Genomic DNA, 27,200 nt, shown 5'->3' with positions numbered 1-27,200 from the left:
TGGGTGCTCTCGCCAAGTGGGAGGATGTGCTCTTTGTGACGTGGACATTTGAAATGGGGGGTATTCCAAAGTGCATCACAATCACTGCAAATAGAACATTTTAATCACCTCAGCCACTCTTCATTAACTCTATTCTGATTAATTGAATTTTTCACTTGTGCATGTCTGATTTGACAATGCAGCTTCTCTACGATGATATAACCAAGCCCGTACGTGTCAAGAAAGTTTCCAACCTTTACCAGTGTGCCATCTTTAGAGTGTAGAAGCATTACTGAAGGAGTTGTGTACTTTACCAACGATAATAAATAAATTAAATGAAATTCTGCATTCCTACATTTTTATAAAGAGATGGACTGCCCTCAACTCAAACAGATTTTCTCTTTTTAATCAAGGCAGGTGGAGTTTTTTTCTTTTCAAATTGTCTCATAAGGGCCAGTGCAGGGCAGTAATCAACATCGGGCTAACCAGATTTGGGTTAAGAATTGATGTTTTTGACCTATGGCCACTATAGTTGATGATGGTAGAATAAGCTGCACGGTGTGCATAGGTGCTCAGCTAAGATTAAAGTGGTGGCTGTCAATCTTCTTCCTTTCAACCGTGAATTAAATCACCTGGAAAAAAAGGATAAAAATAGAGCAATGCAGGCAATTGTGACGAATACAGGAACGGTACAATAACACATACTCGCAGTGTACTGAGGACCATTATCCATGTCTCAGACTGTTTTCAGGAGGAACAATTTACGCTGTCACCTAAATTCATCAAGTCAGCTGCAAAAGAAAGTGTGGTACAGAAAGGACACCACAAAGCAGTGGGAAAATACAAGTTGAGCCAAAAGATAGGAGTTAGACAAAAGAAGAGAGAAGAGAAAACTGGATAGGTGACCTGGAGTGATGTGGGATTTGAGGACAAAGAGAAATTGATAGTTGGAGTGGGGGAGAGCACACGCACAGTCACTCTCTCAGCTCTCTCTGACCTGAGAGGCACAGCCTGTTTGATTTAGTGCCAATCAGAGTTTTTAATGTCTGTGCAGCGCATCATAATTTATTAGGATTATCATAAACTTGTGCTGGGAGAAGGAGAGGGGGCAATTTTGCCTCCCTCTCAGAATGAATTACTTGCTGCAAGCTGGAGTGTCAATCAGGCCTGAAATGGCGACACCAGCTTTTTTTTCGCGCTTTGTTTTTTTTCTCCAACCTTTCCATGCGGCCCATCAAAGCCAGGACCCACAATAAATATTCATCCCATCATATTCTAACCTACATGGGCCAGGGATATTAGGTGAAGGAGAGCTAAAGGCAGGTTTGAATTACATTCTGGACTGGAGTGGAGTGTCACGGTGAGAGTGGGTCATTTTTAGAGGGAATTTTCTTAGGCTTCATTAGTAGAACTGAAAACTATAGAGCAATTCAAATATTCCTCCTCTAATAAAAAAAAAAATATATTTTTATATATATATATATACACACACACACACACACACACATACGTACAAGCTCACTGAAGAGAAATTATTAGTAGAAATAGTAAAGATCAATTTCGAAATAGCAACTTTTGTTCCTTGTTGTTGAGGATGACTCTTAATATCTACCATTGCATGAGTAGAATTATTGCTGTAAATACAATTAATAATGATCCCTTAACTTCACCGCACCACCCCTACTTCATATAATTATTGATTTTGTAATGTTTCTGCTCCCTTCTGTGACAGTTGAGCTCCCAACTTAACTTGACCACTTGGAAAAGGGGACACTTGTCTCTTTGACTGTATTTGTTGAGATGGAAACAATAGACGCTGATCTCACATCATCTGCTAAGCCTTTTTATCCCATTTTGATCACACAGAAGAAGCAAAGTACCGCTGAAAGCATCGCCTTGAAAATGGTGACGAAGCATTATCGTATCATTGCTATTCTAAGCACTCTCTTCACATACATGATGGACTGGTGTTGAATTAAGAGAATTAAGACAAGAGACCATAAGTCATTTGTTGAAGCAGCAGTTACGTTAAAAAGTTTATAGTGGCAGTGCTCTCTACTGGTCATAGTAATTATGACGGCAGCAAAGCAGGAAGTAAGGTAAGGGAAGTAGCACCAAATTCCGCGTAAGGCTGTAGGTTGCGGTGGTACAGTAGATGGGTTGAACAAATAGGATTTCTACCCATGAGACCGGGGTTTGTGTCCCATTTAAAAATAAGTTATTTTATTTTACGGAACAAATGGAACTACGTCACATTCTGCATTATGTGCGTAACCGGAAGTTAAGTATTGTAACAGATGTATTACTTTAACCCAAACCACAATCTAACCGTAACCCTAACCCTAACTAATCTAACTTTAACTAATCTAACTTTCTAAATCTAACTAATATTGTAACTAATCTAACTTTCTGAATCTAACTAATATTGTTACCTGAACCTATTATTATTATTATTAGTAGTAGTAGTAGTAGTAGTACCATTATATATTGGATGCTTGTATACCTTACTTGGCACTTTTGTTTGCATTCATTCTATTAGCACTTGTTATACAGGACTTGTAGACCTTGCTAAATTCCTTTCTAGTCTACTAGTTCATCCCTTTGGATATTTTGCATGCTTTTAACTCAGATGTGTTTGTATGTTCTTAATGGACATAAAAACCTGTACTTTCTCTACGGTATTGGCTTCATCCTTTTGGTTGCTTGCATGTTTTACATTGCACTTATGTTTGCATTTTTATTTTGTACATTAATCTAGCCCCTTTAAGCTTCTTCTATACCATTAGCTAATTAGGGTTTGGGCCTCCTTATCCCTTATGGTTATTTGTATGTCCTTCACCTTGCACTTATGCTTACATCTCCAAATTATGCATTATTCCAGCAATTACCATATATCCCCCCCTCTTTTAGAATCTTAGCCTTATTATTTCTTACTATCGTTGTCTTTTCTTTTATTATTATGTTTACTCTTGATATCGTTGTCTTTTCTTTATAATTATGTTTACTCCTTCTAGTTCATAATACCAGTCCGGTTAACCTAAAACAAACACCTTGGCTCCCCTCCCATTCCCTCCCAAAATGTACCTATTCCAAACTCCAGACCCTCTTCTCTCTCCTCTGCTCTTTGGTCCTAACAGATCTACTTGCCTGGGGATCGTACCCCTGTCTCCGGCCGGGTATGTGGCGACAGAGTTGCCTCTACACAACCACCACTCCATCTACCCACTGCTCAATAGAAGCCCTTTGGACCCCATCATACCTCCACCTACTCTCACTCTCAGACCAATGGGCCAGTGCCACTGAATTCCAACCCGTAACTGCAAACTCTAACCCAACCTTAACCCTAACTAATCTAACTTTGTAAATCTAACTAATGTTGTTGCCTACACCTAACCAAGTAGTTTTTGTGCCTTAACGTAACCAAACTGCGACCATTTTACAAAGTTAACGTGTTTAAACCGGGATCGTTACATTCTCTGGTTTAGATATGAGGACAGAAAACGCTCCTGTGGGTCATATTTCTGTACTTCTATGGGTTGTATTAGAATGTAGGAATAAACAACCTAAATCGTTGAGTGGTTTGGAGGACTTGTTGGAAGACAAACAAAGATGATGATGTAACTTGAGAAGACCGTGTTAGGATCACTAGCTTACACTACAAAAACCTAAAATTTATTTTTGTCTATAATTGACTCATTTAGGTTTTCTTTTCTTTCAAAAAGTGAGATTATTTTTTTACCTGTTTCTAATCTAAATTAACTTGTTGGAAGTATTTTCCAAACTCAAGTTAAATTTTTCTCAATTTGAATGCAGTAACCTGCTTCATTTGTTCTTCTTTTATTTCTTGAAAATTCTTCAATTATTTATCATGAAAACAAGTATTTTGTAATGTTTGCAGCGCACAGTTCAACCGGAGTAGGTAGCATCATGAGCACTGCATCACAAAGTAAAGACCATGCCCCTCAACGACACAACATTTCACCCTATTGCAAATCATCATTAACCAAATGTGGCTTGCAGTAAATTCCATGCGCACAGGCAAAAGAATGAGGTTATGTCTGTCTTTTTCAAGGTGTTTACTGTAATTTACAGAATTTACAGCGTAGCTTTAAACCTCACGGTGGCTTGCATTGATAGGGAAAACAGACATTCCAATGAATGAATAAAATATCCGTGGAACAATAGATGAGCTGGCTTTTGGGAGTTGGTTTGGGGCCTGTACTGGCATGAAGCTCAGTGGGAGTATGAGAGGCAGGCAGACTGGAAGGCTAATTAATCCAGCCTTCCTTAATTAGTCTCCCTCCCATCCATGATGCACTCACCAATCTTATGATGCTCCCTTTCCCTCCTCTGCTCTTCCTGTATGCTCTCTCTTCTTTTCCTCTATCTATATTTTTCCGTCTCGTTCTCTCCTGCTCCGTCTTGTTTTGCCATCTTTCAGGGCTTGACCGAATGGTGACAATATGTTCCGAGGTGATAAACAAGCACATGCTGCTGCAGAGGGCAGTTTAGGCAAAGCTACGGTTGTCTGTGCCGTTGCCTGTGTTGCCACTAGAGGACCAGACAAAAGCCCAGCTGTAGGCGGCAGAGATTGCCTGCACCACATTGTCTTTAGAGATATACTTGCAATGTAGGTGGTCACGTTGCGTCTGGATGGCGCGATTCCTCCAGCACTGCACGTCTTCCGTGCAGATCACGCCAGTAATCTGCAAACACTGGCACAGGAAAACACTGGATGCATCCCCCCAGCATGGTGGGACAACAAGCCACGGCAGTACCAGGGCCATGGCTGCGGTGCTCAAAGATGGTGACTTTAATGATGCTGCGTGGTGCCGTCGTGGTCCAGCCCACTCACTCTGTGCCCAAAATAATGAGGCAGTTATTCCACTTGTGGCCATGACCATTTAAAATGACTACACTGTGAATACTGATCAAGACAAACTGTTGACATTCTCATGCACCATGCTGGCTTCATAATGAGATGCATGATTAACTCATCAGGGTTCGCTTGTCTTTCTTGGGGGAAAGGTAATACACTCCACTTCAAGGGAAGAGATTAGTATTGTCGCTAAGCAAAATTTACCTAATATGTTAGTAACTACTGTTGCTGCCTTAAAACTTTTATTTGCAGTTGAAAGGCTGGTTATTTTAAGTTCCCACATTCTCAAGCCCGAATTAGTCTTTTTTGATGATTTATTATTAGTGCTGTCAGTTAAACGCGTTATTAACGGCGTTAACGCAAACCCATTTTAACGGCGTCAATTTTGTTATCGTGAGATTAACGTTCTTTTTGGCCTAGCAAACTTTGTAGTTTTTTTCACATGCTGTTGCAACAACTAGTAACGTTAGAAAAACTACAACACCACACCGGATCTAGCTAGACCGGAAACAAAACAGGCACGCCGCACACAAAGAGTAATAGGCTAACGTTACGTTTTGAGTGGATGGCGAGCGCGAGACGCCGAAATGGATGACAATAAGATTCTGAATGGAAAGTTTACTTTTAAAAAGTTGCCAAATGGTTCCATTGACAAGACCAAAGTGATCTGTGTGTTTTGTCGTTGTGAACTGAGCTATCATTGCAGCACGTCCAGTCTGAAATACCACTTGATGGCCAAGCACACAGCTGATGAGATTCTCCGCCCTCTTGTCAAAGCCGTTACATTGTGTGAGAGATTATTTGCTCCAAGTGAGAATGTTAGTGTGAAATTGAACACTACAGTATGCCAATGTTATCAATAAAAAAAACATTTGCACAAAGCAAGCCGATCCACTTTTCCATGTTGATAAGAGCATTAAAATGAGAAAAAAATAATGGGACAAAAAGAAATCAAGGGACATTTAGAATAGATAAAAATGTGCGATTAATTGCCAGTTAACTATGACACCAGTGCGATTAATCGCGATTAAATATTTTAATCGTTTGACAGCCCTATTTTTTTATATTACCATTAAATTACCACCATATCTGCAGCTATGATGAACCTAGTGTACACTACCTACCCAGCGTAAAATGCAAGCCAGACAAAAGTTATCAACTACATGGCGAATAAAGTTGAACATGTGGGGGCTAAATAGCCTGATATTTTTCTCACAAATGAATCGAGAACAAACCAGAGCTAAAAGAAGAGTAAATATGTACTTGCATTCATCAGGTGCATAGAAACATGATTTCAAATAAACGCTATTTGCTAGCACAAATTCATAAGGTGACAATATTTTTGAAATTAAAAAATAAATTAAAAAGACAGAGCCAGGCTATTGTACTTGTTTCCCCCATTTCCAGTCTTTATACTAAGCTACGCTAACAGCTGCTGGCTACACATACATATTTCAAGCACAAGCTTGAGTGGTATTAATCTTCCCATCTAGCAAAAAAAGAGTGAATAACCTTATTTCCCAAAATGTCAAACTATTCATTCAAGCAATGCAGAGGCAACCACATTAACCACTAGCTGAACGCTCATCTTACCAAGACTGTTTTATGTTTGAAATTACAACATCATTAGATGTGTCATTATAAGATAAATTACCAAATGTTAATCAAGTTAAGTTTGATAATGCACATGCATCTTAAGAGTCCGCGCCTACTCCATCTTCACTCTATCACGTATAAAAAAAGTGGATGAAAAATATGATAGAATAGAAGGTGATAATTACCTGACACAGATCTGCCATACTACCATTGGACCATAATTTGATGAATATGTTAAGGGATCATTTTTCACTATTCCCCCTTTTTTTTCTGTAAAGAAGGGCTTTTTGTGTATCAAGGTCATCTGCTGCATTTCCACAACAGCTGCCAGTTTGTATTCTTTTTTTTTTTGTCTGTCTTTCTCTTTCATCGCCACCCTCTAAATAAATAAATATATACATATAATATACTAACCCCTTATTTCCATGGGTGTAGGACACAGTCTGATTAAGAGACCAGAAGAGGGTTGTGTTGAAGTTGTCTGTTACACTCCAGAAAACTAAAAATAATTTTTCTTCATGCTCTCCTGTAATGTTTCAAATGTCAAACCTTAATCGTAATGGCCTTTGCCATATTAGATGAGGCTCTGGTGACATTTCGTAGTAAACTTGGTTTCAGGTGAGATAAAAGTCTTTCAGATTATTTTGAGTTTTTTTTCTGATTGATAGCTGACCCTCGTTAGCCGATCATTAACCATTAACCACTAACCGATAAGCAGGCAGCCCCAGTTTATCCATCCAGGACCCTCGGACATACTTTCCACGCTCTGTGTCTGCAGACAGCTGCAGACTTGTACCGGTCCTGCAGCAAAAATGCTGCGTGCATTGTCGTGAACACATGCAACCGCTTTTCTGGAACCATTTCTGCGACCGACACAAGTCCCATCTCTCTGCGAAGCACATGTCCAAGTCCGTCTCCACCGCATCCACCTGCGAGGTTGTCAGCTGTTTATCTGCCTGTCATCCTCTGCGTGTAGGACGACCAATTTAAACCGCCAGTCCTCATCGATATAGTGGCATGTTTCACATAGCTCTCCGCTGCGAGCACCGTCCAGCAGAGAGCCATGAACTTCATCGAATCATGAAAAAAAGAGCTTAAAGTGCAACTTGCTAGTGCACGTGTCAGGTGGAAACCTAAAGCTTTATGCTTGAAACGTGAACATTTTCAGCAGTGTACTGTAGCTAATGTAGTAAGTTAGAGCATATGATATAGTTCAGCTCTGGGAAACCCATACATGAAGTCATCCCTCTAAAAAGGTGTGTGGCCAAAACACGAGCCAGAGCTTGCTTTTAGCTTTCTCAATATTTTGTGTAACAGCTCAGTGAGTTTGTCTTTAACTCCTTACCCCTGCCTGTAATCCCAGGTTACTCCAAGGCTGTGTGGGTCTGAGATCTGGGAGCTTTCAAGGTTCTGCACTCTAGCTAGTGTATATCATGACTCACCCCTACACTGCAGTCTGCAGACTTAACCATCACAACAAGTCCCTGAGCACTGGGCATAAATCTGTTCGGTCTGCTCCAGTTTAGTTTCTTTCTCCCACATTTCTTGTATATATGTAATGCTGTGATTCACCGGCTTTGCGTCTCCTCTTTGAGAATATTAGAATATATTTTGATGCACAGCATGTTTTTTTTTTTTTTTTTTGCCCGTTAAGTGTGGCCCATTTCTTCTCTGTGGGTTTTTTGGTTCTCTATGTGCCTTTTTTTTATTTCTATAGCTTTCTCTTTCCCAGGGCCTCCTTGGCATCATTTGCATGGCCTACTTTCTGTACGGGGTTTGGTTTAATACCCACAAGGAGAGACTTGAGCAGCAAACACTTCCCTTGCCGTGAATACCAGTGGGCTTTCCTGAATGAACTGATCCACTTAAGGTTGATCTGTATAATGCCTTTTACTCCATCCTGGACCCTGCTTCCCATCAAGATCTTGAGCAAGCCATCACACACTTGTGCAGGGTCAAATTAGTTCACTTTTTTTTCTAAAAGTGGGACTATTAATACAATAGTTCAAACATCAATTTAGTTCTTCACAGCACTAATTACCTTACCACACTCCTACACCTATATCAATGCTAATGATGCTAATTTTAGAGCTTGCCATCACATCGATAAAAGAGCAAGAAGTCAAAATACTGAGTTCTGTGTGGAATCTGAGTTACCTAATAAGAGAATAATAAAACCCTCAATTTTGTAGGAGTAAGACTTGTTTCAGAGAGATACTGCGTGAACATGAACATGACTGACACGGTATAAGATGTATGAAAATACTCCACAGGGAAAAGGAAAGAAAAACCTCCAAGACCTCTGCTGCCAATTAAGGTTATTGATTCTACCCGATATTTTCAGCAGAGGAGAAAACAATAAATGTTGACGTACGGTTGGTCCGGGCACCTGAACGTCTCGGAACAGTCTAGTCAAGAATTTACATCCGCATCGCTCTCGCTTGAGAGGAATCTGTGTTCCTGCTTGCCAATCCATCCTCTGTGCTTTTTATGGAGTTAGAATTCCTCAAATCCTATTCAAAATATGTGGATGTGAGATGATTTGCATTTGTGAGCTGTTACATTGATTTTCTAAATTCAAATTCCTTCCATATACATTTTTCTTTATTCAGTGACCTATAAGGTAGTTATCTCCTTTTATATAAACATGCAGTCACACGCGCATACAAGGCATTATGTAGCACACATGCACATATATTGTAGGACAAACAGGCAGAGCGTATTCAATATATACAGTATATTTAAAAAAAACAAATCAACGAGAGGCTTCACCTGTCAACCTGAGTTATTTCTCCTTAAACTTTTCCCTACAGAGATGGGAAAAGAAAATAGATCCATATGCAAGCGTCAAGTGCATAACTTTATAGGAAATGATCAGCGACGTTCACACATTTGCATGCATTCTTTTAGTAAAAAAAAGATGGGGGGGGAGGATATCAGAAAGCTAATTTCCCACTGTATTTGCAAGGCTTTCTGGGACACCAGAACCCCAGGAGGAGGCTGTATGTGCACTATAAACAACTTCTCAGAGTTTGTGTTGGGGTTTCTTTGAGAGAACAGGAGATAGACATAGAGTTTTGGCTTCCTAAGATGGGAGCAGCAAATAAAGAGATGGGGAAATGGATGAGAGATAGAGAAGGGAAGAGCAGGGTTCATATATAATGGCTGACTGGTAGAGATTGAGAATTGGCTGTTTTTCATTTCACCTGTCGTTGTAAAGGAAGCGCCTGTCACAATGAGGGCAATGTCACCAGGACAGATGATGTTTCCATGACAACTGGGAATCCCCCCCCCCCGCCGCAGCCACCTTTCTGATTTGTGTTGAGCTGTTGCATGCAAGGTCTTTAAGCAGGGACGTGCTTCCCCTACAGTGATCATACTGTAAATGAACACTTGTTCTGTCCATGCTGTGAGAACTAGTGTTGCATCTCCTTCTCTTTTCATTGTCATGTTGCTCTACAGATCTTTTTCTCCGTGCTGCTGCTTAATTCTGCTCATATCAAGCTGTGCCTTTTGATCGTCACTCTGCTTGTTCAAGATCAAACCCCGGCAGTGCCAGTAAATTTACAGTCTGTTGTGCTGTGGCACGGCTAATCTCTTACATCTGTGTTTAACATCTTGGCCTGAGTCAAAACAATCAAGTTGCAATTCACAGATTCTGAAGACTCTCCAAGTTTTGTTAAGAGCTGGAAAAAGAGGCAATGGAGATTCCGCTTTGTCCACCAGAAGAAAGAGTGCAAAGGTTAAGATCCCCACGGCTGTCTATAAAGATAACGACAACCCACCGGGGTTAGGACGTTTCCTGTGCTATCAGTGAAATCCCCAGGATGAAATGTATCAGCGCTGTGATCCACGATAAGGCGGTGCTGCATACTGACACACAGCAGTGATTCTGGTTATCCGAGTGCTTTAATAAGTGTTGCAGAAAAAACAGGGAACATCCTAAACCTCTGCTCAGTTATCATTTCAGTGAGTAAGGGTCTGCTCATACACATCACCAAGAGGTCTTAGGGCATTTTTAGATTTCTTCTTAAATTCTCCTTTTAAGGGTATTTGCATATAACCTAATCCCCGTGTGTTTCATATGAAAATGTTCAGAACAAACTCAGCTTTCTGCATAGTGACGCCCAAACTTGTTTCAGACCAATGGACTCGTCGGTGCATCTTTTGTCCTCAGGGGGATAAAAACTAAAGAAGCTAAAGAAAATAAACTAATGTTAAAAACATCAGAATTAGTGTCTAATGTATGGATTATCCATAAAGAACGCCATCAATGGTTGTCATAGGGACTATTTATTCAGTAGAAAGTAGTTGGAGCGGGGTCTACATTATCCACATCTACCTGTTAATGGAAAGACATATTGTTGAATTGTTCAAATGTGATTTTACAGTGGTATTAAAAAAGACTGAGCAGCAAATATCTCAAAACCTCAGCAGATAAAATCAATCACTACCTGCATGCCAGCCTACATACTAATCAAGGTAAGACGATGTGGACAACAATTGGAGTCAGCATGTGTGCGAGTTGTTTCTATTAAAGGGGAAACTGTAAGTGATGGCACTGATTCAGATAAGATCTCCCATAAAACAACTTCACAAAGTGTTTTGTGGTTTGTATTGTTGAGGCGTCGGTGGCTTGCGAACAATCAGAACTGATGTAGAAAGTCAGTGGCCACTTTTCCATTGTCATACAGTTGGAAAATGATGAGGCCAATCTGGCTGACAGTCCCCTGTTAGGCTTAGGCCGGCCACACACTGGCTGCGAGGTGTGAGCGTGGCGTTTATGTTGCGTGTCAGCTGCGTGTCAGCTGCGTGGCGGCTGTGTGGAGTTATCTATGTCTTTACACACCAGAAACGTGTCTGACGCAGCGCTGCTGCTGTTAGCCTTGTCTGTACACATGTATGTTTCTCATTGATAAACTGCACTGAAGCAGTAGTATACTTCATGTTAAACATAAATATATACTGATTTGATTACAGCAAAGACAACGTTGGCAGTATTGACAGCAAAATAGGCTACAGAATATTTTGTTCTGTATTAACAGGTGCAATATTTGAAAATCGATAATTTATTAATATTTTTTTTTTAAATTACATTTATATCTGCATTTATGTCAAAACCTAGAGACTTTCAAACATCAACATGTCATTTATTAATATGTATTTGTGTCAAAATTCCTATTCTATTTTGCCTGGAAATGCTTCCAACATGCTTGCGTGTCGCGTGAAAAATAGGCGTCGGTTTTATTTCTAGCATGCATGCGGTTTTTTGCGTGTCACACAGGCAGTGTGCAAGGTCTAACCTGTTAACATGGGAGCCGAAATAAAAACGGACACGCTACGCAGCTGACACGCTCACGCGACGCAGCCAGCGTGTGGCCGGCCTTACTGATTTTAAGGCAGTACGTTATGTGTTGTGTTCCACCGTCTCTCAATTTGGGAGCTGCTTTTTTCCCCTGTAGCACAGTTTCTCACTCTCCAACAACTCGTGGCATTGAGTCACTCCCTGAGGTACTGACAGACCTACAGCAGCATGCACTGTTTTTAAGATGTATTTACTTTGGGCAACAGTTATAATCAAGGTCCATTTCACCTTCAGTGAAGCAGATTATTATGTGCTGTATCACTATATTGCTTTTTTGGTTTCAGAATCATTTATGTCATATCACATATATATATATATATATATATATATATATATATATATATATATATATATATATATATATATATATATATATATATATATATATATATTTTCAATAGTAAATAGCATTTCTAAATGTCAGTGAGGCAATCAAATAATGAATTGAATGGTATGAATCCAGTGATGACTGACAGCTCATGGTTCTACATCCTCTGAGACGTTTCAGTTTCAGAGTGCAGTCGTTGAAAACAAGACAGTTGGAACAAATGGAGAAGTGAAGCTCAGCAAAAAGATTCCATATATTGATTCCCATCCAAGCCACACATTTTTAATCATCTGTGATCCAAATCTTGACCACAGAGCTTCATTAACATTCTGACAAAGTACAATCATCTAATTATGCAAATCTCAGGCTTCTTTTAAATGTCTCTAAAAGTTGATTTATTCTTATCGAGAGACATGCTGGTCTATAGAAACACACAAAGAGGAGCTTGTTTGCTTGACATTGCAAGACTTTTGCTGTTGAAACTGTTTTCAATTAATGGCTGGTATTCTTTGCCAAGAAACTCTAGATCGTAGAGTTTCTCTATAGCGTAGAGTTTCTCTATAGCAATCAAGTCGAGGCTGAAATAAGGCCAAAGCATTACTCACTCCCAGAATCAATCAGTTATGTTTCGTTCTTTTTTTTGCTGTTGCCACTTTGTTGATCAGTTTCTCTTTGAATCAATACATGCATGGATTTCTATTATTTCCCTTCCTTGATTATATGGAATTTGAATGCCCATGCTGATCCGTTTCTTTTAATACCATTATTGCATGCACTGATTTTTAACTAAAACAATGTAACAATATTATTTGAGTGCATTGATGCTGTCTGTCTTGAAATACGAGATATAGATCAAATTAAAATATCTTTACCATTATGGAATCCATATTTCCCACATTTTCCTATTTCAGCAATGACATTGCTAGTAAAATGGTATGAAACAAACAAATTCTGGGTTTTATATATAGTGGCTGCACTGGGGAAAGTGTGAAGTAATTGAACGCTGACTGCGACTTCTCTGCTGGGTATCCTTCTAGCCAGTGCTCAAGAGTAGGAGCGTTCAGCTGGGTATCCTTTGTGTCTACGTTGGTTTCCAGCGGGATGTCGGGAGCTGTAGTGTCCTTTTCCCGAGACTTGGCTGGATCCTAGAGTGCCGATGCCATTCGACCGGGTGACTCTTTGTCTGTGTGCCAATCTAACGGCCACATTCTGCATCATTATAAATCATGCACAAGTTGAAGGAGGTGATGGGATAACATTTCACTGAAATTGTACCTTGAACGATTTCATGTGACAAATTTATTTGATTGAATCACAATTTACTGTAAGAACAATATGGCGGATATGTTTTAAGCAGCTTTTACTGTTCACCACACTTTATCAACTCCACATCAACAATACTTGAACTAGAACAAATTAACCGATCAGAAGGTAACTCAGGAAAAGAGGCTTGAAGGACTAGCAGCAGGTTAGCTTTTTCCTACAGATATCTGGACAGGACATGGGTCTGATTCATGCTTCATGTGCAGTTAGTCAAAATTAGTTCTGGTCATGGTCATTTACTGATGGTTGTTATGAAGAGATGTCTAACAAAAAGTAAGTCCACTGTGGGTATTTCACCTCCGGGACTCCTGCACGACCAGGCGTGCCCGATTCAATCAGTCTCGAGCTTGGGTTGTCAGATTGAGGGGTCACAGTTGAAACAAAACTCTTAATGACTCCCAGCGGAGACAACATTAGGCTGTGGTCTCTCACTTCAGCATGATGCAAATACACTGGAAGTGTGCATTGATTTCCCCATCATGTCAGGACTATTCAGCAGCGCCGAATCCTTTTCCAGTCTCTCCCAATTAGTTTTCGGCCTGGGGAACACGGTCGATCCCCATCTGCCCATCTGCCTGTCAGTGGCTTCGTTCCACTGAAGGAGAGAGATAGGAAAGGGGAAGTGGGGAAGGAAATGAGCAAGCAAGCAATGGATAATTCTGTGTTTGGCGGCTAAGGGCGAGAAGGCTTGGCAGATCTGTCCAAAGCCAAAGCCAGCAGGGGTGGTTTGGAAGCGGAAGGACTCCCTGAGAGATACTGTTGTTTGGATGATAGAGTGAGGCACAATGCCCACTCACTCTCTCCGCAGCCGTTTATCAATGAAAACACAGGACTTTTTCTCCATACAGCCTCTGCCAAGATGCAGATTTCTCATTTCTCTTGGAGTTGTCTATGTCTCCGTTTTTGTCTATCATCTTATCTCCCCTTGGGATGGAGCTATCAATGCGCTGCCCCAAAGGTTAGGAAAACTGGTCTAGATAATGGCCTGTCTAAGAGGACTTCAGCTGAGTCTCCCAAAAGGCCTTGGCGCCTAAAGTTGGCAGAGCCAGACGCTCTGTATGATTTCTGCCTCATCATCCCCCCGCCTGAAACAGAAGATACTTCCCCTCTGAACCGAAATGAGTGACATAATATATCCTCGCAGTCATGCAACGTCACTACGTATCTTCAACTGCCAAAAATTGGCCACTTGTCACAATTGTCAATTTTGGAGCTAGAATGAAAAAATCTGCACTGAGTAAATTGGTTAAAAAATAGTCCTGTCTGTCAAATTTTATTTGACATCCTCTTTTCTCTTAGCAGGGGTCGTTTGCCTTGCCCACCTCCCACAGCTGAATAGTGCATAATTGTATTTGTATGGAATAGCTGTTTTATTCTATTGGCCGTGAGTGGTTTCATCCTTTGGAATTGGCTCCTCGCTCATGACGAGGGCTTGGTCCACTCACATATACGATTGAGACTTATGGCAGCTTTGTCATCCTCACTCTCTTCACTCATTGGTATTCCTTTTCATTCTTTGCCCTGATGGGTGTAATTCCTGAAGCCACAGGGAAGCAACTGGATTCTATAGTTTGTGGAAAGCCTGCTGGGAACTGCCCACTAGTGGCTAGGATGAAACAAAACATGACACCATTTCGCAACCTCATGAATCAGTGCCCCACAGCCAATAAAACCCCAAAGTTGAAAATGCATGTACACGTACAGATGTTGGGACATGATTGGACACTATCATCCATGCACACAACACATAGTGAAAAACACTCATATAAATGCATGCTCACACAGCAGGGCATGTAGACACACATTGTGGAAATGTAGCTGTCCGCCCCTGCACACAGATAAAGACGCCATTGGCCCGCGCTGCAGGCCGATAAATTTTCCCCCCCACATCCCTTTATGGGTTGTGCTTTTTATTTTGCTGCTGGTTTTTTATCTGGGGGCAGCAGTAGCTGAATCCGCATATCCTGGCCCTGGCACAGCCGGGACTTCACCTACAGTGCATTAGTTCTCACATGAGGAATGAGTTTTTTGATGAAGCGGCCCACCATTCTCTGGCCTGATGAAACACCACTATGGGTTTACCCACAGTGATCTAATCCACAGCTGGGCCCAGACACCGGCTGATATACTAGTGAGAGGGCAGAGAGACAGAGAGAGATTGAGGGAGCTGAATAGAAGAGATGTGGAGTAAGAGCGGGGGATTGAACCAGAATGAAAAGGATATACTCTGTGAGGAGAAACAGCGTGGATCCTCCATTAGAGAGTCCATATTTGGCGTGTGTGTGTGTGTGTGTGTGTGTGTGTGTATCTCACCCATCTTGCTGGCAGATAAACAACGCCCAGAATGACTGCAGACGTACTGGTGGGTCAGTGTGGTGTGTTTGAGGAGGTAGATTGAGAGAACAAACATCAATAACAGCCACAGTAAGCAACAACAACGGCAGCGGCGGCGGTAGTCTTGTAGAGAAACCAACAGCGGCATCCCTGGAGAAGCAGAGGCTGCATTCAGGAACGTGGGTGTGACTCATTTGTGGGCTATAATGACCACAGATGGCCATTAGCGAGGTGTGAGGTGAACGGCGTAGGCCCCAGGCCCCTAGCGCCACAGAGGTGTACAATGCTCAGTTATGACAGGCTCAAACTTGATGTGCATCTAACGAGCCCCCTGGTAAATTGTGCTTGTGTACGGAGCGTCTCCCCTCTTCACCTGCCGGAGAAAATTCTAACAACACGGTCACTGTAGGGAGATTCCACATTGCTGAGATCATTTACAAACCTGAACAGTCTAGACAGTGGTTTTTAAACGTAACCCTTTATGGCTTCTAACCAATTACAAATGGAGTTTGTCACATAGCTTCTCAATCAAAATGTGTTTTGAATGGGATATGCACTTCTACAGGGTACCAAGTAATCCTCCACACACACACATTATTATGTAACTCACGCAGTTATGGCATTCTTGACTCAATTTGAAAATGCAATTTCCATTGGTAACATTGATTTATACAACCTCAAGAGTAATGCAGTTGTTTAAATGAATGCTGCATTGAAATATATCAAATCTATTTTTTTGGGACTTTCAGCACAAGCAACATCTTCCCTTTCAATTTCCCTTCCTTGCAGTGTTTGAATTTTGCATATTTTTATTGGCCCTGCTTCTCAAGCGTCCTTCACCTTGCATCCGTCCCTCCTCCCTTGTATCATCTGCTGTGCAGGGAGAGTCTCAATGTGCCATTCAGCTCACTCACTCTCTGTGGAGCTCTCATTCCCCAGGTGTATTGTGCGTAACTGTACGGGAGGTGCTAAGCCCCTCTCCTGGGGAGTGGGTGCTCAAACGCCTCAAGGAGTATGGTAGGGGTTTGCTGCTTCCTCTATCGTCCGCAATTCATCCCCCATCCCTCCCTTCTGCTCCTCTCCTTCTGCCTCCCATCTTTCTCTCTAAGTTTGTTTAGATTTCCTGCCACGTTCCATCATGGCTAAGCTGAACAAATCCCTGCATATTTTTTCAGAAAATTGCCTAATGGAAGTATGGCTGGGAAATTTTGATTTTATTAGGGAGGAGAGGGAAACAGATTTTTAGTTGGATCAAAAGGAGAATTGGCATACTAATGCTTTATTTAATTTACACACTAACTTAAAGGAGGATTTGTGTTTAAAAGTATTTCTCTACCAAAAATGACTGAAATGTTAGTCTACCACTGACACTTGGTATACACTAGAGATGGTCCGACCATTTTTTGCTTCCCGATACCGATTCTGATACCTGAACTTGCGTATCGGCCGATACCGAGTACCGATCCGATACCAGTGTGTCATATATTTTATTATGTTTTAACAACTGTATACTACTATCCCTGTATGACTTTGTTGTCGGTCTGGCTCAGGTTAAACTCTTTGTGAAACATGAACAAACCCAAACAATGAACGCCATAGACTTTCTTTTATTATCCAGTTTGACAGTCAGTTATAACGGAAAAAGAACATAAATAAACTACTTTAATGTAGATTTTCTTTAGGGCTTTATTATGTGGTATCGGATCGGTGCATGAACTCCAGTACTTCCCGATACCGATACCAGCGTTTTAGGCAGTATCGGAGCTGATACCGATACTGGTATTGGTATCGGAACATCTCTAGTATACACCTGGGTCATGTGGCCTCAATGAAGAAATTGGGACACTGTGAACACCAATCCTCTGCCTGCCAGTGCAACATACTGGGTGAAGCCATGCATTATTAATAGGGTACATTGTACTATGTCTGGTACCGTTAGGACCGCGGAAATGGAAATGCTACAAGTGCAAGAGCAGGGACACTACTATCCCATATTTTGTTGTGTTCCTGTTTTCCAGCTTTTGACCGGTTTAATTTGAAACCTTTTCTGGCAATTTCATGGATAGGAACCCAGTTACACACGTTTTAAAATCTGCCAGCAAAGTTGCATGCTTGTTTGTTGCTTTCTTGGCTCTACTTTCAACTCAACTTGTTGTATTGTATTGTATTGTCTTTATTTTTCTTCTTTTTTTTTAAAAGCATAAATCCCAAGCTATTCATGTATTGTGCATGTGCTTCAACATATTCAACCTGAAAAACCTAATCTGAATCTTTGCATTCAAGTATGTACACTATGCACATGCCAGGATTTTTTCTCGGATAATTGAGCAGTAACAGTAACACAGTAATGATAACATGATTAATGAGAAGGAATGTGTGTGTTCATCTTTCTGTATTTAGAACCACTGCTTATGTAGATATTAGGCACATAAAAAAGTCTATCTAGTCATCATATCACTCTGTTGTGCTAAGTATAGTGAGGCCAAGACATTACAAACATAATGTTCAGATTTATGTATAAATGTATGTACAAGAGCCATGCTAAATTGAATATATGATTTGGGTTAGGGTTTACTCGACAACGAATAAAGTGAAACACACAATGAATAACTGTTAAAATACTGTACGTACTCTTGAGTAAGTCACATACTCCACAGTAATGCTGCTTTTAGAACTATTCAGTGACCAAAAATAGAAGGCGATGGTTAAACTTCGCAGCTGAAGTAGGAAGGTTCAACAATGTACTTTATAACTGTGAAGCAGTTATGCTGGAAAATAACAAGTGTGTCCATTAAAATGTATTTGAATAATTTCTATTCAGCTAATGCCAACAAGCATTCATAGGCACAGGTTTTTTTCATTTTTCAGATTAGCTAAAATACTTTTTTCATAACTTTTTTTTTTTTTCCATTAGTGTCTAACATGACTAAACCTAGTTTGCACCTTGCACAGGATCAAACGCTGTTCAACTGCCACATCCCTTTTTCCTAAAGCTCAAAACTTCTTCAAAGAAAAGCATCGCAAAGCAAGACTGTTTTCCGACTCTTTGAATATTTCTATCCTGTCCTTTCTTGTTAGTCAAAACAACATAACTGATCCCTGAAAGAGTGCTAATAGGTTCTGGGCGTCCTTCGTGGTCCTTTATGGTGCATCAGGCTGGGGATGGAGAAGCTTTGCTCGACTCAGCAGGTATCCGTCTCCAACTCCTCATCTCAGAGGGAGCTGGACACCAGGCAGATAGAAGTGCAGAAGCCTGTGGCAAGGCTGGGGAAAAATGGATCACATAAAAACAGCACAAGCTGACTGTAAATGAGCATGGAAGCAGACAGCGGGGAGTGTGGCGGGCACAGAATGGCAGCGGCTCGGTGAGGCACGGAGCCAACAGGCCTTAGACCAGACGCTCCGATTCAACATCTCCAACCATTCACACTGCCTTGAGCCACAGCAGGGGTATTATAGGATTCTTCTGGGTTTTTTTCCTCATTGACTCTCATTGTGACTGACAGCTATCTACATTGATTGACACTAAGGGAACTAGCAGCCCGCTGAGAGAGGAGGGGGGGGGGGTGCCAGGCTAATTGACTGTCTTCCAGCTGCTTGATGGCTGGCTTTGGAAGAAACCGCAGGCCTGCAGCCCACCACCATTTTTCTCTGCAGATAGCCTGGAAATGATGAATCCTGCTGGAATGTTTCAGCAGAGATGCATGAACTCTGCTCATCAATTCTCACTTTGTCTATTGCATAAACATGTGGATGTGGTTGTTGTTAGTCACCACCACCACTACCACCCTGGGTGTGGGGAGTTTTCTTTGCCGTTATAAACACTGTCTCTCACATGCTCCAAAGGCAGAAATTCGAATTAGATGTAGCCAGGAGGGTCTACTAAATAAAGCATTTCACTGGTTGAATTATTGAACAAATGGAGATGTATACCTGCAGCAAAACAGCAGGGCATGGTGGTATTTTTGAACACAGCAGCAGAATCATTCATGTATTAAATTATGTGTTCCAATTATTTGCTCCAGCCTACAACATTGGACTAGGAGATTTATTTATTTTATTTTTTTTAACAAGACCATGATTAGTAAATAATGGATATTGCACACGAAGCATATGCATGCACTGGAAGTGAACACAAAAGCCTCTGTGGATCCAGCCAGTAAAAAGACAGTTATGAAAAGTCTGCCATAGTTTTCCACAGTATAGCGCAAGTCACCATTTTATCCACCAAATATAAAAGCCCACTTTGGCCTCAATCATATGATTTACGAACACAGTACGAGAATCACATAGCATTTTATTATGTTCTCTTTTGCTGCTGTCCACTCCACTCTGTTTTTGTTAATTAGATAGAAGTCGTCTGGTAACAATAACATTTCTAAAACATAAAAAAGTAATTTATTTTCTGAACTGTTCGACTGTCTCCTTTCTATTCTTCATGTAGAACTCTAAAACAAACTTCCTGAGGCAGACGGTGATAGCAACAACACCACTTTCAGTCCATTTCAAATATCCTCTTGAGTAATGCGGATAAACAATATGTGATTCAAAGCTAATATCCATTTTTAATTTGCAGTAGATACACAATGTCTGCACTGAGGTCATCCTATCGATTTAATGTAAGCTGCCTCAATGGGAAAAATGGCATTCATTGAACCCATACACAGAGGGTTGCATTTGAAATTGATTTTGCAAGAAGACGGTCATTGTAATGTGTCTCTCCACCCAAACTATTGGATGTTTAGGACAAATGAATACATTTGATTTAACTATGGCCGTGGAAGATTATTCGTTAAGGTGAAGGCTTGATGATCCATAAAGACGTCCTAGTCAACGCTTTTGCAAGCCACTTGTCATTGCAATTACCGAGTTGAGAGGCAGGAGGATCTTTGCTAATGCACAGAGAACGCATCTTTGGGAAAAGGGAAAGTGGCCAGTGTGGAATTTGGATGGGCCATCCAATTTTCTGCTTCAGTAGATGTTAGATGTAGGGATGGCCATACTTTGGTAACACATGGATGCTGAAGTTTAGAGTCAGCAAAGAGAAGATAGATAGATAGATAGATAGATAGATGCCCTGACTAACAGTATGAAAGCAGTTGCCCTATAAACATACTTTGGTGTTTCTCCACAGCTCTGGCTCAGGCCTGGACATTGACAAGCTGTCCACATCTCACTGTAATTTAGAGACCTTACCCCAGAGTGCGGGTCTGAGTTATAACATTTCTCTCTACCCACCTTCCTCCTTTCTTGCTCTTTTCTCCACCCATCTTCCACCCTCTTCATCTTTCTTCTTCTTTTTTCCAAGGTCATTTTGTTTTACCCTCGTAATACAATTTCATTAAAGGGCTTGCAACTTGGATCTTTCATACTTATAGACATCATTCCTACTGGTTGGAATAGCATTGTACTTACAAATTTGGCAAAACAGAGCTAACTGGGTAAGAAACAGAAGTGGTCAGAAGATGATGCATGGAAACCCATCCCTGTCTCCTACAAAATTACTTCACAGCAAAACTGCATTCTCAATTACATTTTGAGGGAAACATATTTTGTGCTGGAGTATGTTTGTCTTTGGCGTATCACAAATATGTTTCTAATCAAACTCCATGTAGGGAGGAGATTTGGATGGATGGATGGGTAAAACTTTCACCCAACCGCTGTTTGTGTCCCGTATGCAACCATAAGTCAACGTTGATGTGTTAACATAGCGTACTTAACCTACAGCCCATAGGTAATAAGGTACTTAGTTGAACTTGCATATGTAAAATAAATTACACAACACCATACATATTTTAACCTGAACCATGATCCTTTTCTAAACCTAACCAAGTAGTTTTGTTTTCAATTCACAATGGTAACCACATGTTTAAAACGGTGACCTTTTCACAACGTGCGCATGTCTCTGGAAAATCCCTCAAACGTAATTGAGAATGCCGTTTCATTGTATGGGAACATATTTTTTTAGTAAACACGGTTAGGATACAATATAATCATAACTGATCCCCAAGAATCAAGTTTTAATGAACCAGAATGATCATGTTGTTGTTTCACTTCACCACCCCATTTTTTTCATCATTTGTTTCTCCTAAAAGCTATTTTCTCTATCCCAGTATGCATGTGTTCCTCTTCTCAGCATTGTCTTACCCCTTTCAGTTACCTAACTCAGTCCCACTATCACATTTGGACTGTTTACAATTCACCCCTGACCTCTCATTACTTTCGTTTGTTGGGACTCAGACTCCTTTGGCGCCGACAACAGCTGGTTGGGTTCCACACTCTAAAAACAAAACAGCAATCTCGTGAGAACAATAACATGTATCTGCTTGTGAGATTAAGAAAAACATGCCTGCTTTATTTATAATTGTATTTTTTTTTTTATGCAGGTTTAATGCAATTTTGAATAGATTTTTTCATCATCTTGACATTATATTACACAGATGGTGCTGCATCTAATTTTGACAAGTTGATTGAAATGGAAAGTTCTCTGCTCCTTCTGTTGCGAGGGATACTGCAGAGGTTAGTAATTGTATAAGCTTTCCCCCATTTTCTTCACATCTAAATCTATCCATTGTGGTTTGAACCTTCTTTATACAAAGCATATGTAGCCAATCAGCCGGAGTCCTTGATCAGGTGTCCCGCAAGACTTGTTAGAAGTTAGTTTTTTTTTTTTTTTTCTTACACATGACTGAGAAACAATTACAGCAAATGAAAATGGACATCCCCTTGGACACTCAAAAAGCAGTTTATCAAAACTCTCATTTTCAAATTACAATGTAATGTTGTCCCCTCTTACAAAAACAGATGCCAGCTTAGGAATAATTCAAACAAATGGTTAAGTCATCAAAGTGGGCAAGGTAAGAAGTCATTTCCGGAGAGATTCCACGTGCCTCATCAATCTTGACATTTCTGTCTGACAACGAGAAATTAAGAACGGCCACTTTAGATGTTAATTTAACGGCTTAGCACATGATTTCCTTTTCTCCGTAAAGCTTTACTCCCACCATAAAGCTGTCGCGCTGGCTCCACATCCCGCTTTCCTTACAAGCCGAGGTACACAGGTACGAAGCAGTCCTCTTCCCCCACCGAGAGGAACAACAACCTTCATTACGTTTAGTTTTAATCACTTAATCCGTGGTTTAATACAGAAGTAAACAAATAAAAGCACATCTAAGTAAATGAACAGTTGGAGTTGTTCTGTAATAGCTCGTAAATCTTTGAGAGTTCGTAATGAGCTCCGTTCTCCTCTGGGCTCAGCAGCAAGAAATCAGCACTTCACACACGAGTGAGAGCAGCGTGCAAGCAGACTCCCACTCTAAATGTGCACCATTGAGAGACTTGGGGGGGGGGGGGGAGATTGGATTGTTTGTTCGGGGAAGTTGTGTTAATCCGTACGAGCAACGCACACTGCATTTTAATGAAAAAAAAGAACATCTTAAGAAAATCCAGAAATATAGCTTTATATAAAGTAGAGATACTCAAGTGCATCTGTCAAAAATGCAATGTCATACAGTTTTTACGAGGAAATCTGGAGGAAATATGCATGGAGGTAATGACATAACTACAGTAAAGCAGATAACTATTATTTACGTGAAGAAGACATAGTGCTGTGAAAAGCGTGTGCATTTCAATTTAAGCATTAGATACCTAATAATAAGAGATGAGATGACCATCCTTTTTCCTGTATCTAGGCAACAGGAAAACTACATAACATTTCCCTTCCTCTCTTTCCATGCTCCGTCTCCAACTGTTAATCTCTTTCGCTCCAGGGACCACGGCGTCTAACTTTTAAAATTAATGTAGAATACTTCTGTCCTTAAATTCGTGCCGATCTATTCACACGTTCCCTTTAAGCGCAACACTGTGCGCTGGTGGGTTCGTGGTGCATCATCCACTGAGCAGTGACGAGTGTGTTTAATGGCTCTCCTTGAGGAGTGATGAAATGTTTACCAGTAGGTGAGGAGCAAACAGGGCAGGGGGGGGTGATATGTGGGAGGACTGGCTCACTCCGACCACAGGAGGGATGAGGAGGAGGAGGAGGAGGAGGAGGAGGTAGTAGATGTCACAACCCCCACTGACATAAAACAAATGCGGGTGCAGAGTAAGTTAAAACAGCACGTTTATGCGTGTGTTATCTCCACATCTACGTTTCTACAGCAGCTTACGTCTGCTTTGTTTTTCTTCTATGCCATTGAACTCTTTTGCTATTTCTCCTGCTTTCAATTTTTTTTTTTTCTGTTTTCTGCCCACCAGGTCTTCAATTTCCAGGCATCAGACTTGCATAACCTTCATTTACCCAGTGATGTCTGGCATTCAGCACTGATGCTTTGAAATCGAGTTGCCACAGAAACAGTGCTGGATTTTTACTGCTGGAGAGAAAAAAAAAAGACCGCTTTTACAAACAAATGTTTTTTTTTAAAGGCACAAGGTAGCCATTCATTTTTTTTTTTTTTTTAACTATTATGATTAATTTCAGTGGTCTGTAGTTATCAGTAATTGCAATTTTATTAGTGGGATATGTCAGCCTTAAATACACATGTTCAAATAGTTTAACTTTATTTATACTCTGCTTTCAACTTAGAAATATGTGAGCTCTTTTTTTCTAATTAGCCACTGATGATGGGAAAGGAGAGCTGCCTCTTCCAGGAAATCTTTTTTTTTTTTTTTTTTTTTTTTTTTTCACCACATTTCTCAATTATTCCCTCTATTTGTTTCACCCACCTCTTCTTTTTCCATCGTTGTTACGTTTTCACAAATTATAAACAGATTCAGGATTAACTTGTACCAAAGCCCCTGGTGCATTATGTATTTTGACTCTTTGTTTAATCTCTTTCCTTTACTCTGCCACAGAAGCTTTTAATAGTTCAATGTGATGCATTGGTGGAATTGCTATCCTGAGAGATTAAAGAGTTCATTTGTCTTTTTTCTTCCCACCGCAATCCCCTGGTGTGCATTGCATAACATTAAGTGACAATACACAGTATCTGTTACAATGAAAATGACAGCCTAGGCACACAGAGAGCTTTTCCAGGTACTGGTTGCTGTAAATACAGGTTCCACTGATAGTTTGTACAGAAAAGAAAATCATATCCACTGAGTTATTTTAAGTAGGAAGATTCTTAATAGACTGTACAGATGCTATTTCCAAATTTACTTCACACGTTTGGTAAACTAATTCCCCTTTTAAGTGACAGAGCATGAAGAGTGTAAAGAAACCATGCAGGTGTAGCTGTGGGTACACATTCCACTCTTGTTTTAATTTATTGCTCTTGCAGCAAAATAAGTGCACCTGCTGGAGTCCCAAAGTACCCTTGCTTTTAGCTATTCCAGACATTTCAACTTTGACAATATGGTGGCTGCAGTGAAACTGCTGCTGCACTACTTAAACACATGTATTAAGTAAGGTGTAGGGAAAAGCTGGGCATCCATTTGGGAGGCAAATATTTGTAGTGTGTTTATAATTTAGCTTCTTCTCTTTCACCGTGCTTGTTTTGCACATGCTATATAATGCATACCAGATGCCGGATGCAGATAAATGTGCTAGGTGACACTACAATGTACTACTGTACTGTACTATTGCCTTGCAACTATACTTAAAGCTGCTTCTCTGGTCTCTGGGGACAGACAAGCTTACAGACACTTAACGCTGACATATGAACCCCATATGAAGGTGTTATGACCAACATGTTAGCAAACAGTTGCCAATTTACACATCCAACAGACACAAAGCAATGTAAGCATTTATCTGTTTAAGGAAGTTTAAATCCATCTGATGAATGCAAGTCCAATTCTTTAATGGTCCCATATTGTAAAAAGGGAGATCTACATGTCTTTGTTGATTATTAAAGTGGCCATATTATGCTCATTTTCAAGTTCATAATTGTAATTTGAGATTGTATCAGAATAGGTTTACATGGTTTCATTTTCAAAACATATTTTTGTTGTACTGCACATTGCTGCAGCTCCTCTTTTCACCCTGTGTCAGGTCTCTGTTTTAGCTACAGAGTGAGACCTCGCAACTTCTGTAAGATCTTTGTTGTCTGTCGCACATGCGCAGTAGCTAGGTAAGGATTACGTGAGCTAGCTAGCTGTTTCTGCAACTTCGGCCTGTACAAGGCAGGATTAGCCGGGAGACTTCTTCTAAATGAGGGCACACTTCCAACTTTGTGTGGAATGCCTGCAGAACAGGGACATGTAAGTAGTTCTGTACAATTTATTTTGTAGATTAGGGTGAATTTGTGTGTGTTGTAGCAGTGTTTTGCCATTGAGAACGAGCTAGCATGCTAACGGTTAGCCTCCTAAGCTCCTCGTCTCGGCTAGTTACGTAGAAAGCCGTGCAGATTTGGAACAGCTCACCCGGAGAATATTATATATATATATATATATATATATATATATATATATATATATATATATATATATATATATATATATATATATATATAACATAACTAATGGAGCTGTAACTAAGATAAGTCATGCCTATAATGTGTACATTTTCACTTACCTTCACTTAGTTTTTGTCTCCATCCTCAAAAAGCAGTAAGGCAGCACAGGAATTTGGCTATGGAGGGAGATGAGACACTGACACTGGCTGATAGTTCCACATGATGAATTTGGCTCACAGGTGACAATTCATGCTGACACCCCCAATGACAATGCCATGCTTTATAGCAGCCGACAGACTACTACCTGCAGCCTGGTATCCACTGCAGTGGAAAAATCACTTGTGCCACATGCCAGCGATTCTGCAGAGTGGTACTGTTGAGAAGTGCTACCATATAGAGGTAAAGTGGGGTGGTTTCTAAAAATGTCTTATAGCCAGCCATGGCCAGCCTATAATTTGATTCCATCTATGTTGGAGGAGCAGTGTGCCTGGTGGGCAGAGTTACTAGGCCAGTTGTTAATTATAACTATGCTGCATTGCACACACTCAAATTTGGGGACCTATGTGCTGGAAGCCTGTGTGTAATGGCGAGGGTGAGGGGTGTGTGTGTGTGTGTGTGTGTGTGTGTGTGTGTGTGTGTGTGTGTGTGTGTGTGTGTGTGTGTGTGTGTGTATAGAGACATATGTTTGCATGTTCGCATGTGCACCTCATGTCTGTGTGTAAACAGCACCTTGGTACATACGCAAATTACTTTTCTCAGGATCCAGCTGTAGCGTTAGCACCAGACTGTGTGATATGGCTTGCATAAGGAGAGAACAGATACAGAGTCACAAACACAGTAATCAGAAGACACACACACACACACACACACACACACACACACACACACACATTAAAGACATGATTTTTTTTTATGGGAGATACAGTATACGAAAGGAGATAAACACATTCCTGTCAAATCTTGCCTTTTGTAGATTATTTCCATGACTTTTATTTTTCCTCCAAAAAA

General features: G+C 40.6%; 1 protein-coding gene across 4 annotated transcripts in view; it reads left to right on the top strand.

The window, feature by feature from the left end:
* Nucleotides 1-27,200, top strand: part of LOC116045129 (leucine-rich repeat transmembrane neuronal protein 4) — a 115,949-nt gene that overhangs the window by 29,399 nt on the left and 59,350 nt on the right. Inside the window, exon 3 of one of the 4 annotated variants that reach the window (XM_035991568.1) lies at nt 3,117-3,509. The exons of the other annotated variants lie outside the window; for them this stretch is intronic. Coding sequence (XP_035847461.1) covers nt 3,117-3,215 — 99 coding nt within the window. The 3' untranslated portion in view covers nt 3,216-3,509. Of the gene's footprint in view, nt 1-3,116; nt 3,510-27,200 lie in introns of those variants that run through there. 4 annotated transcript variants of the gene reach the window in all.

This window comes from Sander lucioperca, chromosome 14, assembly GCF_008315115.2.
Source record: "Sander lucioperca isolate FBNREF2018 chromosome 14, SLUC_FBN_1.2, whole genome shotgun sequence".
Lineage (NCBI taxonomy): Eukaryota > Metazoa > Chordata > Actinopteri > Perciformes > Percidae > Sander > Sander lucioperca.
This window is presented reverse-complemented; position numbering and strand designations above follow the sequence as displayed.